A 20,075-nucleotide genomic window follows, 5' to 3' on the forward strand; every position below is an offset into this window, starting at 1 on the left:
TACTTGCCTTTCCCATCTGTTGCTGAAGCCTCTTGTAAATGTCTTATTGACCTGAAAAATAAAAATAAAGAATAGATTAGCTATAAGTTTTATACTCCCTTTCCACTGTAGTCCTCTAGATCACTGACAAGTTTTGTTAGCTCTTTATGGTTGGGGTGTGATCAGAATTAGCTGTGCTTGGCACTGCACACACTTCACCCTCATGCCCCCAGCTCAGGCAGTTAGCTCGAGTATCTCTGTTTCCTTGGGATTAAGAAAGCAGATTGCTAAAGCCCACTTCAGCCTACAGAAAGGTTTGTGGGAGGGAGGGAGAGAGCAGAGTGAGAAACTGGGGCATTTTCCAGCATAATGCTTTCCACTTGTAAAATTAAGCTGAGCCACTCTTCAGAGAACTGCCAAGCATTTGGCATCTTACTGCTCTTTTAAGCTCTTTTCATTTAAATAGTTGATTACAGCTTACACATCTACATAGGCAACTTATGTAACAGAAACTACCCTGCAGGAATGGAAATCCAGGGGCCAAGTCTTAGTCACCTTGCTCACATGAATCATCCCACCAGCTGCAGTGACACTATGCAGATGAAAAAGGGGCAGGATTTTATGTCAGGGGCTTCACTGCCAGTTTATGTTGGCACCATGGCAATGCAGGAACACTGGCTGCACATTTTAAACAGTCATGGGACAGGTCACCCAAATGCATTTCTTCTTCAAATACAGTTCCTTCATGGAAAGTGAGTTTTGCACCAGCCTATCACTGGGTTGGACACGTGGATTTCAGCACCAGGCAGCAAGAACTGCAACTGTAGAAGTCACTTCTATCATAGGAAATCAGAGTCTGACTACAAGTAAAGTTATTATCCCTGCAATTTTATTTGCCATACCCAAATATCTCAATCTCAGAGCTGCAGCATTTTGACTGGAGAGGAGGAAAGGACAAGTGAGTAGGGCAGATTTCTTGGAATACATTTCCCAACTTTGGCAGAAGGCCACCAGGACTGTGTAGGGCTCAGCCTTTCCACAGAATACAATGGGGAAGGGAAGGACAGCTGAAACCCACCATCACAAGTCAAGCTGAAGCTTATTTCCATCTACTGAGCAACAGAGTTATCTAAAAAATTAGAGTTACACAATCAGGAGAGATGACATGTTACCAGACATTTGTATACATTCTGCATATATTTTGCATTTCAGAAAAAAAACAGAGATACTGAAGAAAAAAGAATATTCTGTGTTTACTAACCAAGGAGGCAGAAGCTCCTTCATATCTTCCTTTAAACCCAGCTGTTTATCCAATTAAGACAAAATGCATTTAGAAGATAAATGTTCTGGCTAACTGGCAAGAAGCAACAATAGTGTTTATCTGAATTATCTGTGTTTTGGTCGGGTTTTATATAACCAACATTATTCCTTGCCAAGTAGAGTGGAAGGAAGGGCGGGGAAATGCTCCCTGTGGGATTATTTCTTCTCAACAGTCAAATAAACATGCAGCTACTCTGCTTGAAGGCAGCCCTGATCTTAGACAACAGTATTGTCTTAAAATTTAGCAGTCTAGTTTCTAATCTCAGTCAGCGAAGCAAAATCCCATCTTTCAATTTAGAGAATCAACACTTGTGCAAAATTCCAAGTTTCAAAAGCACTTACAGCCTGCACTGTGGTCACATTTACATCACTACCCACTTTACCTTATCCCCACTAACATCCCCCAAACCAGTGTCTTCCACAACACTAGACTGAAGTGTCAAAGCTTATAAAGTTTAAAAAAAAGACAACAGAATGCTTGACTCCACAGGACCACTGACTCCTTTTGCTTTGCAGTATCTGGAGCTCTAACGAGCTGTCAGTGCCCATTAATTCAGAAACAGCTCAAGCCACCAGGGCTCTGCAACCACACAACACATACAGCAACTCACCATACCACTGGGAACAGGATGGCTCCACAGCACAGCAAGTCTACCAGGAAAAGGATTTCTTTCCACAGGCCATACTCAGTCGTGCCCTCCTCTGTCGACTCTATGATAATGTACGCCACGTTCGCCAGCACCTGCACAACCAGACACGTTCCATGGCTTCAGAAACCTCCCAAGGAGACACCAGATGTGTCTTGCCAGCTCAGCAAAAGCCCATTCAGTAACATCAATAGTTTTTCTGCAGCTCTACGTCAAGAAGTCACACGTTCAGCAACATCTTCACAAGGTTTACAGGAAATAAAACTGATGGGGGCTTATTCCTGCTGACGTTCAGAAAATAGTTCTTTTGTTACATACTGTGCTGAATCTACTGATCTGTATATCAGTAGAGAAAAAGAGAGCAAAATCTGATTGTTTTTATATATAGAAGCAGGACTCTGCAGAAGCACATACAGACAATAGTTTAAGCACATAATTCTAAATTAAGCCAATAATTCAGACAGGTCATCAACCATTTTTTGTACTCCACACCTGAGCTCTGTAAGAGCCTCAAACACTAATTCTATACTTCTGGTTTTGCACTTGGGTAAGGGATTTCATCAGGAAAGGTCAAAAAACTGTTCTATCTACAAAAAACAGAAGTGCTGCTCTCCTGTGTACTTCAGTTCCTGGACCAGGAGACTGATCACTTTGAACACACTGGGAATGTTTCCCTCAGACCCACCAGGCCTACAAGTCTTGGTTTTCTCATTTTTATTTCCAGAAGTCACTCAGGAGACATTTCAGAAGTAACAGCTTACATTTAATTTCTCTGCATTGTAGTTTAGTACTGTTATCCAGCCCAAATTTTGTCCCAGCATGAATACAGCCACTTGTTCATTTGCTGAAACTATTTGATCAGCATTACCTCATGCTCAGTATAGAGGGGAAAAATAGGGAATATTACAGAAGTAACTTATAGCCCAGGAAATTCCAGCTCAACTTATACTGTAACCATTACAAGCAGTAAATATGTGATATTATGTCAAGTTCTCACAGCCTTTTCCAGTCTACAAAAGCAGTTCTCCCACAAGACAGGAAATATCGACACTCCTCAGTCCTCACCTGAAGTGGGATGACAATCATGAAAATTTTTTTGTCTTTATCTGACAGGATGTGTTTAATGAAAGCCCAGCCTGTGCCAATGAGGGCGATAGTGATGAACAGAAGGGCACCCTTCAGTCTGCAAGAGAAACACACACTGCAGTGAGAGACTTTATCACACTTCCTCTTCTGCCCAGGTTCTCTCCCACAGCCAGTAAAGCCACAAACCCAAACAAATGCTTTGCTATTCATAATTTTGGCAAGCACTTATCCATCCCACAATAGTGAAGCAGATGTACTTGCCTACAACTGTGTACCACAGAGCAGTATTAGGCTTCATTCACAATTGTCATTAAATGCAATCTTTTCCTGGGGGAGTCATCCATTCACCATGGTGAACAGCAGCAAACACAGGCAGCTGTGCCCTCTTACCATTCACACCAAGAGCAAATTAGATACTTGAATATTAGTGTGAACAAAGGAAAGCAAAGCATTTGTTATCCTTTTACTCCTCCACCCACAGAAGTGCCAATCCTCTGCAGCTGCCCTCTGTAAGTGAAGCTTTCCCCTTCACTCAGGGCTGATTGCTGATTCTTTGGTACTGTGGCCTGAATGAGAAGACAACAATTTCCCAGTTTGCTCAGGAGGGAGGCAGCCCCACAGGCAATTCATTCTATTGTCTGAATCTATCACATCCATCTTCTGACATACTTACAGGTGAGTGATGTAATAAACAACAGCCCAGCCCTCAATGGGAAATCCCTGAGAAGAGATGTAGTGATAGTCGATCTGGAAGCAGAAAATACAGCACTTAACAAGCTACTCTTCAGCACCCTACCCTCTGTAAAACAGATCTGCCTGACAACCACTTCAAGTTTCATTTTCCAACCCATGTGTGCAAACCCAACTCTGTCACATTCAGAGATCACTTCCTCCCAACACATTCCAGTTTTGTTTAGCAACGAGATCATTTCCACTTGCTGTATTTCTTAATAGTTAGTAGATGTATCTCGTACAATCTACATCCTTCCCACACACTCCCATACTTAGCTATAGTGAATCAACTGCATTTGGAACCTATTTATTCATTCATTGTTCAAGTTCAGTTGCATTCCCTGAACTAGGGGCTTTCTAGTTTCACTAGAAGCCAAATTCACTTCATTAAACTCCAAAAATATTTGTAGCAGCTATTTTGCCACGAACGTGAAGGTGAAGATCATGGCTGGCATAAACACTGAAGGATTAAATGCTTGTCACTACCTTTGTTTATGAGATCTTTCCAGTGGAAAGGCACAGCCAGTACATTTCCAAGACTTTATCTATTGAAAGTCTTAAAGCTGATAAGGTGAGGTCTGTTACCATATACCTACAGTAGTGCCCTTGAATTTTACAAACATTCATCAAGGTTTCTATTTATTAACATTCATAGCAAGCCATGCAGCTGAGGCAGCAGCACAGCTCAAGCTTCCAGGCCAGCCTCAGATGGCCAAAACATCAGAAACTGTGGAGCTCATTAAACCCTCAACCCTTGCTGCTTCAACACTTCAGGCCATGATCTCAGTTGTATTTAAAGTCAGAATTTGCTGATGAAAACTGAATCATTTCCACCAAAGAGCTGCAGCTCATTTCCAATGCTTCAGTATTAAGGACAGTTCTCCCTCCTCTCTGAAGCAGATTTCTCTAAGAGCATGCCCTGGATTCCATGTTTCTGCTTTCCCAGGTGAACAACTTGAGCAGTGACATTACACGTACCGCATGGAAGACCAAGGACAGAGATTTTGTGAAAGGAAGGGCTGCCATGAGCCAGTGAATCTTAAAAACATCATTTCTGGGAAGAAAGAAAAGAAGGAGGAGCATCAATTAAAAGTCATGAGTAAAAAGAGATTTCTTTAAAGCCTTTAAGCATCAAACAGTCACCCCCAGGCTGAGCTGGCCATTAGTGTAAAAGGATTCCCTTGAATACTGCAGTTTCTGCAACATCCTGAACAATGTTTCAACTACATGTTCTAAACCCCTGATTTTTATACTTGGGTTAATTAAAAATAGTAATTAATACACATATCCTGCATATATAACCTTAAATTGTTAGATAATTTGCTAAACATACTTCAAATGTGTATCACTCCACCCTTCAGCCCAAGTCCCTGCACCACATCACCAGGTGAAGCCCTGAATACCAAATCATCTGATCACCAAATGACCTTCAAACTACCAACAAAGAGGCCACCAAGTGAACTTCAGGCTAACTTAGAGGAAAAGCCAAAACAGAACCACAGGTGCTGCTGGCTTCCTTTGCTACATTATAACTATTAAGCAGCAGGGGTTTCAATTTAGAATTCCTATAACTTTCAACAGCAATCAACATGTTTATGGCTCTCTACTGCCATAAGTAGCCATTTTCCATATGAAAAAAGTGATCAAAGTTTTCTTATTTATTGTCAAGTAGTGTTCTCCTTTAGACATGAACTACAGGAATTTCCTATTTTTTGTCACAATATGGTTTAATATGTACACTGCATGAAGAATTTTTAACATGAGAGTTTATAACAACAGTCTGCAACAAGGATACTGACAGAAGCAGTTTTCAAATATAAACTGTGTGTATTAAGCACAACAATACTGAGCCATATTTGGAGCGATCAAATTCATGAATTAGGCATTATAAGAGGAGGAATAAAAGATAAAAAACAAACAAGGTAGGCCCCTACTTGTCACTGACACCCAACTAACCTGCTTACCTGCGTTTACGAAGTATGTGGATCCATACAGTCCCAGACAGGAAAAAGAACATAGCCATGGAAATGTAAAGTTTTGGCAGTGGGATTTCACCTGCTGAGAGGTAGCTTTCAGGATTCTTTTCCGTAATTTCTATCTGAATATTAAAGGTGTGTTATGTGCACAGTTGAAAAAAGACATTTTTTTTAAAAGCACTGAGTTAACAATTACAGTTCACAATCAAATTCACCCATTTAACATGAGCTTTTCTGAAGCAGCAACTGTTATGAGACTCAAAGGAAAAAAAAAAAAATCAAACCCAACTCTTTATCCTCAAGACTCTCAAAACATTTTGCAAAATTACTCCCACAAGAATAATCTCCTTGAAAAACAACTTTTCAGTTATGCAACATAACTGAGAAAGGCAAAGTAATTTTCCTAAAGAATAGTTGTTCCCTCTCCCAAACTTCACAGCTTGCCCACCTTTGATTTAGAAACAGTATCTACAATAAGCTGCCAGCCTGTTACTCTGTGACTGAGAAAATAGAAGCATTATTTAGCATCCAATTTATGCCCCCAAGTGGCTTGATTACATGTACAAGGACTTCAATAAAATAATGCATTAGGACTAGTTTGCAGTACTGAAACTCTAAGTACATCCAAGCAGGTCAGTTAACCAGGTTTTCTTCTCTTTCCAATTTCTTCAGCAGATCAAACAGCAATTAAAAAAGTTGATCTTCTAAACATACAACTTCAACAGCAGATTTAAAGTAGCCCAGTCTGAGTTAAGTCAAGGCTGCTAAGTTTCATCACCCACAGGTTCCCTTGCAATAGCATCAACACTACCATGTAAAAAGCAGTTCAGGGGTCTGATCTGGCTGAGTTAGCTCAGTCAGTGAGAGGATTCATAACAGACTGGCTCATTTTACACCAGCATGAGCACAGGAAAGAGAAAAAAAGGGGAAAACCCAAGATGTGATAATGCCCAAACAAACACAGGACCAAACCCTTGGATATCAAAAGAGATGAGACATTTGTTAGAACATATTGCCTTTAAAATATGCATTTAACACCATAAAAACACATCTTTAATTAGGCCAGAACAAGCAATGACACTGAATTCACAAATACCAACAATTTAGATCGCAGCAAGAGCCTTAATACGTGCAACAATGTAAAGAAAAAAGTGAGCCTGAGTGCAGCAAGACACAAACAGTTGTTTTAACTCCCATCCCATTACAGCATCTAGTCCCATCCCATCACAGTATCCCATTACAATAACTGTACCCAGCCCACAGTCACTCTTCAGATTTTCCAACATTTCTACAAAACTAGTATTGTAATTATTTTTACAGTAGTTGCTTCCTTCAGAAATGCCTCTGCAGGGATTGAGGCACAACTCTGAATCACTTCCCACCCCATATGTACACTGGTGCAGTGTGGGCTCAGTTACACTCTGGAGCTGAAAGCTGCACCTTTCAGTCCAAGTGAATGAGTTAATTCTACTTTAGAAGCCATACTCACATCGAGACTGAATCGCAGCTGATCATTAGCTGGTCCCTTCTTGCCAACACACTTATGGAAATAGAGGCTGTAGAGCCCCTCTTGGCTATCTGAGCTGATGTTAAAAAAGAACTGCAATTAAAGAATAGGAAAGTCAGCATTCTTCTCATTCACAAGAGGGTTGCCCTGGTAAGAAGCCATCTCTACTGAAGCATGAAAGAATTCAGTCATTTGGGGTCACTTGGTTCCTTTCAGCAAACATGCTGTTCTAGGGGATATCAGCATATCTGGAAACTTCAACAGAATTCCAGATGCAAAATCATTGCACCTATCTAGGATTATGCACTCTTGGTTTCCCAAGCCTTTTAACTATCAGTGTTTAACTCAATTCACAGAGAAGAGATAACAAAAACTGTCATATATTTAACATGGTGAAGCATAAATTTTTGGTAATACGTGCCCTGAAGCATAAGGAGTTTTTCTGTTCCTCCCCCAACTATGCAAATTGTGATAGCTCTGGAAATGAGATTTGTGTCAGATAACATAATTTAAAGTGTGTTGCTTTATAGCAACCAACCATCACAAGAGAACCAGGCTGCTGAAACAAAGCATTAATCTGGTTTCATACAGAATATCTTCCCCTTGAATCAGTCAGGTCACAGCAGTTTGTTATTAGCAATTTGTATGCACTAGTGGCATCACAGTGAACTTTAATATGCTGAGGCTCACAGACTGTGATATTTAGAACAGCATCACACCAAAGCCAGTTTTAAAGCAGCTCCCACACAGAGAGATTTCCATCATTGATTCTTAGCTCAGTAAATTTTTGAGTGGACTCTTGTTATCAGAGAGACATCTACACCAGACTTGTATTTTCCAAAGTAGTACAGTGGAGGAACTGTCTGCACACATTAAGTTTAGGCACTGACAGACACCCTACCTGAAATGAGTAAGTTCCTCCATCGTTGTGAACAGGATGTTCTTGTTCTATAATCTTTTCCTGGGAAAAGGAAAAGAGACCTTTAGATTTTTTTAAGCAGGTAACCAACACATTTGGCTACATCCACCAGACAATGAAAATTGCATTCTGTATATTTACAGTGGAGGCTGAGAGCAGCAGCAAATACTCTCCACTTTCAGGCCGTGTTTACACTGCTGATTATACTGGAATATTCCCCCAGATTCTTTCTGAAAGAGAAGTGCAGATAGCTTCTTACCTGGGAGGATGTGGTACTGCGTTTGGACTTCTTATCTAGAGATAAAAGTATTAATGGTACATTTAGAGTGCTTGCATTTAGACATCCTCACCTTTGGCACATTGCCAATACCTTACTCACATCTTTCTGCACTTGTCAGCGTGGCAGTTTCCTAGATAATCATTAACAGAGATTCTCTCCTTACCCTCACAGAACTCTTCCCACAGCTGGCATTCATTCTGAATGCATCCTCATTATTACACCTTCTACCAAAGCCTACCCCAGAAACCCTTCCAACCCCTCCCATGCCAGTGCTGCAGGAGGCAGGTGACCAACACCAGATGTAGGTACAGCCATGACTTTTAATGTTAAGACTGAGTACTGTTTCTCTCACTGACTAATCTCAACCTGGACATTAATACATGGCCTGACAAACATGTGGAAGTCCTAATTAACCCCAGGGTAGGAAAAACTTCTTAGCTTTACATTAAGTAAGGTCCCAGCAAAAAAACCAAAGTTACTAAAAGCAGAGGTGACCTGCCAAGGCAGTATCTGTTCTGAACTTAAGAAACCTGAGTTGATAGGAGCCTTCAGTAGAGCATCATGTCGAGTTCACAGTTTCACTCTACTCCTGTAAGAAGCTTTTCCAACATCCCATTCTATGAGGAAGCAAAAGTTCAAGACTTAAGCTTTGCTTTCGGCTCCCACACCTCAGTGCACTGCCCATGTGCATGCTACACCTTTTAACACCAGAAAAAGCAAAACTACAGCTGTCAGATCAATTATCTTCAGTGCCATCCATCCTTGGTTCTTGACTCCTTAGAACAGCTGTGCAAACTTTTGAATGGCATCAAAGCTTGTGAACAGGACAGGCCAAGACAGACTCAGACTATTTCAGATCAGACTGCTCAACAGTCTGATCTGAAGCCTAAACTCTGCCAGGAAGGGATAACAGGAGCTAATCCCATTCGAGCTGAGATTATAAAATTGTTTTGTCTGCTGGTGTGGATGCCAAAGATTTGTGCCTCCAAGAAAAGATTACTAGTACAGTTACTTCTCCCTCCCCTAAGTGACAGACTAGATCTCAACTCGTTAGAGACATACAGACTTGTACAAATATTGGCTGGAAAGGACCTCTGGAGATATTTAATCCAACTTCTGACTAAAGCATGCCTGGTGTCAATACTGTATCACATTGGCCCTAGTTTTGTTTAGTAAAGTGTTTACAACCTCAAAAGATAAAGGTTTACAACCTACACAAGTGATCTGCTGCAATGCTGGAATACCCACCTAGGGAAGGTATTTTATTTATTTTCCCTCCTGAGACACTCAAGACTTAAGGGGAAACAGAAACTGGTTGCAATGTGTGCCACTACTAAATATGGCTTGAAATCATTGTCCTCCTAACCTTCCTTCAACTAGTTGGTGGTGGCCATAAAATTCCCCTCTTTAGCCTTCTTTTTGCCAGACAAAAGACAACCAAGTTGTCAACCCCTCCTTAAAGGCACTGAAGGTCTCCAATACTCACATTCTCTCTCTTCTGGATCAACAGGACTGGTAAACACAAATCATTGAGCAGGAGAGACTCCAGCCCAAAAGGCAGCTCTGTGCACAGATCTACACAAGATGTGCACTAAGTTCTAGCCCAAGGGGACCCCAAAACATCCAACACAGTGCTGGATGCACAGCAATGAGGAATAAAGAGAGAGCACACACAGGTCAGGTTTAGTTGTCTTACCTTGGCCATCTGTATTTTCATTGGTCTTTGGAGGGTTTTTATCAGAATCACTGCTTGGTTCAGAAGTTTTTAGTGGCTTGGTACTTAAGGCAGTAACATTTTCCTCAGATATGAATGAAATTTTAGGTAACAAAGAAGCAGCTTCTGCAGAGAACCGTACCTTCACACTAAAAAAAAAACCCAAGAGGTTTTATTACAAATTGAAAGTAAACCAACATTTATAAAGAGGCTATTTGTCACAGCCTACACATAACAAATAAAGGAAAATCAACCTTTCTTGATTTTGTAGACAGAGAACAGGCGAGAACCAGATGGTGACTTACAGCAATGTGGCACTGAACTGTGGGAAAAGTCACACTTTACATCAAATACAACAACAGCAGAAGAAAATTAAGTTCTTCAGCTTTGGTAACCAGAGTCTCTTTAGAAACTATGCTTCCACACAAACAGTTGAGATATTCTTGCAAGAGAAAGCAACCCACCCCCAAAGATCCTTCCATAAAATAGATAAGTCAAGACAATGAAATGGCACATTCAGTGCAAGAGCTGCAAAAGTGACCCAAGGCTTCATTCCTCCAGCACAATTAAGGTAGGCTGCTGTCACCTGATGCTCCCTTTCCCCTCCAACATGCAGCAAGAATTCTTGGACCATTTTACACTGCAGATTTCTTACTTTTACTCTCAAGTAACCCCTTAAAAAAACAAAAAGGCAAATTACATGTGCAGCAGTTTTCCAAGCCCTTAAAAAAAAAAAAATCTCAAGGGTTACATTATCTTCAACTAAAGATGTAACTTTAAAATGTCATGTACACTATTTACTCACACTTTGCTTTCGATTTCCAGAAGTAAAATTACAACAGAGACATCTGGCTCTGGTGTCTTTCTCAAGATACAGTAATCCACTTCTTCATCCTGGTAACATGAGCAAAGCATCTCTGAAGCACCCTCTGGTTTATAAGAAATGGGACATGTTCCTCCCCCCAGGTAGAGGTCACCAGTCTTAGCTCAGCAAGTTGTAAAACCAAATTATCCTTCACATCCTGCCCGTGCCTAAAGTCCTCCCCCCACCCCTTTTTTTTTTTTTATTTCTTCCAACCATTCCCAGAGCATGGGATGGTTGGAAGAAATGAGATGTCCCAGCTTAGAAGAGCAAGTTCACGTGTCTTACTCTTACCAGGTAAGTGGAGAACCCGTCATTCCTTGTTCGATCCAAACTGAACCCCACCTAGGAGACAATTGAGAACAATCTGTCAAACTGAAGCCAAACCATTACTGAAAGAGTCAAAGATACTGCTTTCTAAATAAATCAACCTACATTTAAGGTAGAATCCAGGTATTTTTTTCATCATCTAACCAGACATAAAAAAATTTTTCAAATATAATAAACTTGCTGCCTCATCCATATCCACCAAGAAAAAAATATATATTGATTCAAAACCAAACTACATCTAGAGTACCTTGTGTCCCTGAACCTTTCAACTTATTTCAATACTGTTCCAGGTGTTTTTGCTTGACAAAAAACATTTAACACCTTTAGCAATAAGGAAGCTGAACTGTGCAGAAGAGTAAGAACTCAGATCTGTTTTCCAACCTAGCACTTCAGTCTCTCCATTAAAATCCCTAATACATCAAGTAATGTTAGAGTTCTCTAAAAATAAGACTGTCACTGTTCTGGAAACCTACTGACACAATGACCACATGATGAACTGCAATGCAACAGGACACAACATGAAAAAAACTCACATCAGAGGACTGCTTAGGAAGCTGTTGTTCAATATAAGTTATAGATGTGTGCATTGAGTTCAGCAGAAGATCTAATAAGTTAAAAGTCCATCCTTAAAGCAGAATGGAGAGTGCTCAAGGATAAATCTCAATATACATATCCCCACCAATGGCTCACAGAGGGGAGCAAAGCCAACAGCACCACAGCACCCCCAGTTTGGATCTGACACCTCAGACAACCAAAGGTCTCCAGAGCAAGGGGGATTCCACAGGAGGCTTCCCACAGTCCCTGGACCCAAAGGAACTTACTGATAAACCCTTCATGTCAGAGCCCCTCAGTTGCTTCAGGGAAAGGTTGCTGACATTGACTCTCATGAAACCATCCTTGAAGAAGCCAAAGGTATTCAGGTGCACTTTCTGCCTCACATCATCCTGTAAGAAAGGAAAGCAAGTTTACAAATCACATGCAAAATCATCTGCAGCTGCAGTCAAAGGGAAAGCAGTGTGACACATTGACACTTGTATAATTAGATGTTTCACCTGAATATTCAAAGAGCAAATTTCTTTAGGATACCTTCAGATATTTCACTGGAATGGACCAACTTTTCCAATATCCCGAACAGTAAAAACTTAAACATGTCTCTGCTAACTGCCTGGCTATACTACTGGGAAATATGCAAGTGAAAAGTCTGGAAGAATTTAAACATCTAATTAAACAACATATAGCTACTAAAAAAACCCCAAAGAAACTGTAGATACATCAACACAGCTATTATTTGAACACTGACTACTGTCATTGCAACAGACTGAAGAGGCATTAGGTGACTTTAGGGATCTGACCTAACCCAGAGCTGGGTTTTGGCCAAGTGTTTAGAAAATGCATTGTCACCCCATCAGATCATCTATGCCAGGCAGGGTCAATGTTTGGACAGTCAAGCACCTCACACAATGGCAAACTACGTGTATGGTGTGGATGAGAAAGTTTCTTATGTAGTCCTTTTCCTCCAAATAATTTTTAGCATAAAATAAAAATAATTTAAAAAATTGAGTAGAATAAATACCAAAACTAGAATTACTTGGGTTAGTTTCTCTAGCAGGAAAATTCCAACATCATCCTCTGCTCCCAGTCTTAGCTGCAGAATAATTTCCTTCCTCTCAGTCTGGCAAGGAAAGTGCAGCTATTGATCCCTTGCCTTGCTCAGCTGCTAAAGGTTCAAGTACAATGAGCTTTAAGGATCTCACATGAAAAGTAGTCAACATCACACACAGCTGCCACATCAGATGACAAAAGGTCATATCCCAGTTACTTTGCATTCATAACTCAATAAACAGGTCTGCAGCTGGACCCTCGAACTTACTGGGTCATTAATTGGAAGAAAAGCAGAAACAAAGCAACAGAAATTAAAAAGTAAATTGAAAATGTGATTTAGTGACAACTTGTCAAGTGTTTTAAAAATAAAAAAATTGTTTCTTCCTCCTGCTTCTTCTAGGAAAAGATAATCACATTGCAGAGTAGTCTAACAAGAGAAGTCAGCTGCTGAAGGCTGACAAACTGTTCTGGAGAAGGTCCTGGAAGACTGAGCTAGGAACTGTACAAGTACAAAAAGTTCCCTCTTCCTCTACCCCAGTATTGATTCTGACATCTCTGCATAAAACATTCCTGATGCATAAATCTCACTCACTGTGATAGCAGGACACTAATCCTGACACAGCTAACCTGCTGTAATCCAGCTGTAATAAGATCACCCTAACAGAATCAAGCTAACCTGGCAAATAACCAGATGGTTCCCTTAATGCTCAGAAGAGGAAAAAAAAAAAGTTAAGTGACACATGACTGCCAGCAGATGCTTTGTTCAACAGAGCATTAAGCTCTGCTGGTTTGGGGTTCTAGGTCACTGACTGTGCTTGAAAACAAGAGCCCACCTGGTTCCTCTAACACTGCTTTTGATGTAATTTCCCAGTCAGAACAGAAAGTTAATACTGGCTCTTTACAGAGCACAGCACATGTATTTAACCACATCTGGGCACAGAAACATTTGCCTGGGTGATTATGTGAGGGGAGTATGGGGGGGATAAAGTGTCACCCAGCCACAAGGTGTTTTGCACCTTGCAAACATGAACAGCTTCTTAATCCAGAGCACTTGCAAGAGCTGTTCAGTTCAATTTAAGTGTATTTACTCAGTTTACTGATATGCTCCCCCCCACCAGATAATTAATATCCAACACACATCACTTTCCTCCCCGGTTTTATCTCAGCTTTGAGTGCTTAGAGTTTACAGATTTAGTTCACAAATCCTTCAGCTTTACATGATCCCCCACACAAACACACTGTCACCAGTTGCCACCAAGCAACAGCAAGAGCATCTCCTGCTCCACATATTGACAGCTTAAAGACATTGGCTTACCAATAATGGTCTCACCTCTCCCGGGAGGTTTAAGGGGTTGAAAGAACCCAGCTTTTATTTATAATCACTCTACTGACCTCAGAAATGTTTAAGTTCACAACAAAGGTGTGAACCCACACAAGTGAATACTCCAGCATCCAAGTTGTTAAACACTGTGTTGCCAGCTGAAAGGTTTCTCTTGGAATCTGTAGCTTGGTTACTCAACTAACATTAAACTTAACTCCGTGTCTGACAAAGGCTCAAACCAACTCCCTCATTCTCTGGGACAATTTGCATTATGCAAAACAAAAGGCTTCAATGGTCTGGCATTGAACTGTTAAGACAACAACAAAAAAAATTTAATTTTTGGTCAAGAGGAACATTCCAACAACCAGCTACTTCTGGAATCATCAGAAAATTGCTTCTGTCAGTCTTCCACACCATCCAGTTTTTGGAGGGTTTTTTTGTTAGGTTACTAATGAGGTTTTTTTTTTCCATGTCTCATTAAACTAATTAGGCTGACAACAATTGCTACTAAGGAAGAGAGTCTCCTCTGTCAAGGTTAGTCTAACAGCAATATTCAGGCAAACCACTTCTCTAACTCAGAAGAAATAAACTACTTTGTACATTTGTATAAAAATAGTTATTTTTAGAACAGAAAACTGAACAGACTGTTGCTTTTTTTTTTCTGACAACAAAACAGCTTCACCTTAGCACGTTAATTACAAAGATACAAGAAAGAAGCTGTTCTAACTTAAGCAATAACAGCTTGTTTGAGGAAACCTAATATCACACACTCCCACAAAGCTGAGGCCTTTAGCCTGGCACAGTGTCAAGGCACACTTACAACTAAGGAAGGAGCCAATGGCAAAAACACCAGAAAGGAGACCTCACCGTGAAAGGGCTCAGTTGTTGGAGCCTGATGTTTACATAAAGGCTGTAAAGAAGGGGATGAAGCAGAAAGGGAGAGACTGTGCTCTAACAATAAAGCTCATGTTTATACAGGGGGTGGATAAAGGCATTAACTCACTTCTACTCCTCACAGCACTTGGGGGGGTCAGTGTTGCAACTTGCACAAAGCACCTGCAAAACTAAAAGCACACCCCACTCTGGTGGGAAAAACCAGCAAACAGGGCTTAGTAATTGATCCAGGCAGTGAAGAGACACCCTAACACAGACTTGAAGCCAAAGGTTTGCTGCTGAGAACATTTGCTCGAGGCAAGTTTGAAAGTTTTCTACATAAGGGTAAAGGATCCCCCCGGGAGAAACTCCTCAGCACTCAACCATTTGTCACAGATTCCTCAAAACAATAATGTAACCAGCACAAACCTCCTAATTCACTGGTTTAGGGAGAAGTTTACTTTTCCTGAAGCAGAACAATACTCATGTGGTTGCACTTTAAGCAACTACAGAGTCTGAACATCCCCCAGCACTCACTGTAACCCAAAAGCTGAAGGGGAATTCCTGCAAAGTTCTGACTCTCTAAACTGGTACAAGAGCAAAGCAACACATTTACCACTTTATTAAGCACTTCCAACCTTTCTACTGGCAAAATATTGCAAGTTGTTGACAAACAAAATTATCATTCTGAAGCCTTACAGAGCCTTCATGAGTTACACAGAAGTCCTTAAAAGCACCATCCCAGTTTCACAGTTCCTTTGTCGTGGAAAACGTGTGCAGCTTTCTGGGCAAAGCACCACAGGAGCTGCACACGTTCACTGTGACCTCCAGAACTTCCCATCCACAGCCCTGAATAACCAGTTTTTCTCAAATACAGTCACACCACCACACGAGGCTCTTCCGAAGCACACCCAGCAGTGCGTGGAACCAAACACAAAGCTGCCAGCACCAGTTTCCCCTGCCTTTGCTAATCGCTTGAGCAGTGCAAAGCAGCTACATCTGGAAGGGCAGTAAGGCAGCCAAATACCCTTTAAAGTCGAGCGGCCGGTGACCAGGACAGGAAGGCAAAACTTAGTTAAGAGGAAATTCAATGGTAACCCCCTTTCAGAAGCCTCCCCCTCTCTCTTATCACACCCAGCCTTCTGCCTCGCTTTTAACAGAACGCGAAGCAGCTCCATCTTCGAAACACTGCAGTTCCGAGGACTCTTCACACGCTTTACCCGCGGCTGAAAAAGCAGGGACGGGGCTGTGGGGACACGGGGCACAAGGGGCGGGAGAGTAACGGCAAAAGCAGAACACAGCTGGGCCCGGCCGGGCTGAGGCGCACCGGGAGACCCCAGAGCGAAGCGAATAGGAAGAAGGGTCAGGGCCGTCAACGGGACGACGCTGGAGAGGTGGGCAGACCGGTCCGAGGCGTCGGGAGGCGCGCAGGACAGGGCCGGGCCGCGCTCACCACTCCCCTCTGAGGGAGCCCAGCGCGGCCGGGGAAAGAACCAGGGGGGCCGTGGGCGGCGCAGACCTTACTTTGAGGGTGAGGTGGTGGACGCGGGCGCTGGCGGGGCTGACGCAGAGCAGCAACAGGAACAGGAGCAGCGAGAGCAGCCCCGGAGCGGCCCCAGCGCCGCGGGCCGCCATATTTGTTCCAGCGTCAGCGTCCCCGGCCCGCGCCGCTTCCGGGTCAGGGCGGATCACGTGACGAGGGAGCGTCATGTGACACCCGCCTTCCCACGCCCCCCACGCCCCCCCCGCCCCCTGAGGGCCGTTCCCTGTCGGGGATCATTGGGATGGTTTGGGGCGGGTGGGTCCTTAAGGGTCGCTGCTCGCTCTGCCGGCAGCTGCTCTGCTACACGTTCAAAGCATCATTTAGACTATCCCGCTCCCCCGCGTTTAGGAATTGGAAGACCCGCTGGGTCTTGTATGGTTGGGATTGAAGCATTCGGGTGTCCAGCAAACCCTGTAAAATGGTACAGTTTTCCAGCGGTTTCCCTATGACTGGGATGGATAAGCACCCTTGTTCTTTTTTTGTTGTAATTTCCCACCTGGAAGATGGAAATGATACGCAGAGGTGTCATAACTATAAGTGTGTGAAAGATGAACACAAGTTGGTCAGGCAAATCACAGAATGGTTTGGTTTGGAAGGGACCTTAAAAATCATCTAATTCCACGCCCTGCCATGGGCAGGGACACCTTCCACTAGCCCAAGTTGCTCCAAGCCCCATCCAACCTGGCCTTGGACACTTCCAGGGATGGGGCAGCCACAGCTTCTCTGGCCAACCTGTGCCAGGGCCTCCCCACCCTCACAGGGAAGAATTCCTTCCATATATCAAACCTAAATTTCCCTTCTTTCCATTTGAAGCCATTCCTCCTTTTCCTACTGTCACCGCAAAGTGTCCTTATAGTCCATAAATTCTGCATTCCTTGTGTCCAATTTCAGCAATATCTCTCTTTCTCCTGGGCTTTGTTCATTGAAGCACATCAAGGTTGGTTTAGCAAAATGTAAGGTTTCAGTAATTTTCCCAAACTGTGTTCTCACAATAGCAGCTTATGACAAACCTTGTTAAATGCTGGCTACAGTGCAAAATCACACTGCTTGTGATTAATTAAAACAATTAATTAGACGAGTTATTAGGAAAGTTATTAGGAAAGTTACATCATTTCCAACACCAGCACTCCAGTTGCTGATGAGCAATCCCCCTTCAGCTTCTCTGGAGCTGGGATTAGAGTATTGATTTTTAATATTACCTAAAAAAAAAAAATTAACAAAGAAAAGGATTTCTGCTTCCTTACAGGAACAGTTTTGCAGCTATTCAAACATTTAAACTAGCAGCTGTAGTCCCATTTAAAAATGAAACAACAAGCAGATTGGACCTGCTTTCCGTGACTTTTCTTGCTCAAACTGAGGGTAACACAAGAAGCTGAGTGAACAAGAACAGCAGAAATTAAAATGTCTTTTTGGTTAACACATTGCTAAAAAAAAAATAAATATTGAAGGACTGTGCAATGGGAAGCAATGAATGTAAATAAATGTAGTTCTTCAGTGGGGAGCCCTGTGCTGTCAGCTCCTGGAATTCAGACATTCTGATTTTCCCTTTCAGTGTATGAAGTAACAACAGTGCAAGTTCTGTTGCCTAGACATAGAAAAACAATTGGACTGGACCAGGTGAATAGCAAAATGCAAATAAGGGTGCAGAGGCAGAGAAAAATAAATAGCCTTGACCTTTATTTTATCAAGATTATGTAGAAAGTCCCATCTTTATTTAGAGAGGTGATTCAGATGTTACCGTACATTTCTTCTTGCAATTTCATTTCCCCCTTTTATATTCTTAGATAATAAAATAAACACAGAAATTTTGCCGTCGGCCAACGAAACCTGGACTGGTACCAGAAAATATCTGGAAGCAGGAAAAGAATCTGTTTTTCTAGTAATATTCCTTCTCTGGGCAGTACACGTGGGTGCCACTAGATGTCCTGGCAGCATCAGCCCTTCCGCTGCACGGAGCTACACAAGACAGGTTGTAAGAAACGTATGGAACTACAAACATCAGATGATTTATTCTAAAAAACTCTCGTCCAGATATTTTCTTGGAATTAGTTCTGAGGGTTTGTTGGTTTTTTTTACGTTGTAATGATTACAATTCCTGTGCACGGACCACGTGGGAAACCTGGAGAGTTTTGACTCCTAAGAAACAGCTGCTTTGCAACCACAGCTGTGGCACAGGGTGTCCTGCCTTGTTCCACTCCCAAGGATCAGGCACACTTTGACTGCTTCAGTGGTCACAGAGCACGTGGCATTTCCCTGTAGTTCTGGGTATTGATTCATCTGAAGAGCCTTTCTTAGTCTGAGGATTATTCCTTAGAGAAATCAGGGATTTTTATGCCACAGACTAGAAACTGTCTGAAGATCTTTATTTTTTTCAATGTTTCTGCAATTATTAGGATATTGTAGTAACTAAATTCTCTACTTACCTACACTAAATGATCCCGAAAATAGAATTTATAACATGTTTACTTTCTTTGTGTATTCAATTCTCTAAGAATTTTTGTGTTAAAAGATGCCTATACCTAAATTTACATCTCTATCAATATGCAAACCAGCTGCTGTCCATCATGTAACAGAAACTCTCATCACCATATTGATATGTTTTCATTGTGGCTTCCAGACAAGATTCTCTGTGCTCTAAATGTACTGTTCCAGCACATAGAGTTATTCTTAGCCTGGATATCTTTTTCTTTACTCTGTCATTTTAAGCAAACAAAAAAAAAATCTAATTAGAACCCTTCACAGATTTTGTTAATTTTTTTTTCATGTATTATGGCCAACTATTGAGATTGGTACAAGTATGGAGTGGGGAGATGACCAAGATAAAACAGCCACAGGGCAGGAGCCACTCAGTCCCGGGGCAAGGAGAGAAGAGCAGACCCGGGGCTGGAGCTGGAAACAGCCAAAATCCAGGTCACCTGGTGAGTTCACAGCCACGAGACAGGGGCAAGGCTGAGCTGACAGGTCAATCTGCAGTTTGGGTGATGGTAACTAAGGTCAGTCACAGCCTAACAATGTGCATCCACAGGGAGGAGGCAGGTCTGCAAAAAGGCCAAATGTGAGCCAGGCTCCACATCAACAGGGTTTATAACCAGGCATAGGCTGAGCTGGAGTCAGGACCCCCTGCAAAATGGGGCAAAACAGCTGGGCTTTCAGACCAGAGCTTAAATGGAGCTCCTGGGTGCATGGGCAGAGGCCCCAGGCAGGGCTGGCCAGGGCCATTACACTTTATTACGGTTTATCACGTCTTAATCACTCCCCTCTGGGGACTGATGGGTCATTAAAGAGCACCCAGGTCCCAAGCTGTGCGTCTGAATGACCTGTGCAGTGCTGTAAGAGCAGAAAGGAAACAGCTGTGATGGTGATGGCCTCAAGGAAAGGTGTGTC

General features: G+C 42.2%; 1 protein-coding gene across 3 annotated transcripts in view; it reads right to left on the minus strand.

Moving 5' to 3' along the window:
* GPR107 (G protein-coupled receptor 107) overlaps positions 1–16,818 on the minus strand; it is a 37,663-nt gene extending 20,845 nt beyond the window's left edge. For 2 of the 3 annotated variants that reach the window (XM_032708298.1, XM_032708300.1), the window contains exons 1-14: positions 16,673–16,818; positions 12,174–12,296; positions 11,317–11,367; positions 10,966–11,054; positions 10,143–10,309; positions 8,426–8,460; positions 8,149–8,202; positions 7,230–7,340; positions 5,729–5,862; positions 4,743–4,818; positions 3,706–3,779; positions 3,012–3,129; positions 1,911–2,041; positions 8–51 (exon numbers count right to left, since the gene is read on the minus strand). In XM_032708298.1, the coding sequence (XP_032564189.1) occupies positions 8–51; positions 1,911–2,041; positions 3,012–3,129; positions 3,706–3,779; positions 4,743–4,818; positions 5,729–5,862; positions 7,230–7,340; positions 8,149–8,202; positions 8,426–8,460; positions 10,143–10,309; positions 10,966–11,054; positions 11,317–11,367; positions 12,174–12,296; positions 16,673–16,783 (1,318 nt within the window). In that variant the 5' untranslated portion in view covers positions 16,784–16,818. Of the gene's footprint in view, positions 1–7; positions 52–1,910; positions 2,042–3,011; positions 3,130–3,705; positions 3,780–4,742; positions 4,819–5,728; positions 5,863–7,229; positions 7,341–8,148; positions 8,203–8,425; positions 8,461–10,142; positions 10,310–10,965; positions 11,055–11,316; positions 11,368–12,173; positions 12,297–16,667 lie in introns of all 3 variants that reach the window. The other variant, XM_032708299.1, reaches the window with a different exon arrangement.
* Between the last annotated feature and the right edge of the window lie 3,257 nt (positions 16,819–20,075).

Source organism: Chiroxiphia lanceolata, chromosome 21 (assembly GCF_009829145.1).
Source record: "Chiroxiphia lanceolata isolate bChiLan1 chromosome 21, bChiLan1.pri, whole genome shotgun sequence".
Classification (NCBI taxonomy): Eukaryota; Metazoa; Chordata; class Aves; order Passeriformes; family Pipridae; genus Chiroxiphia; species Chiroxiphia lanceolata.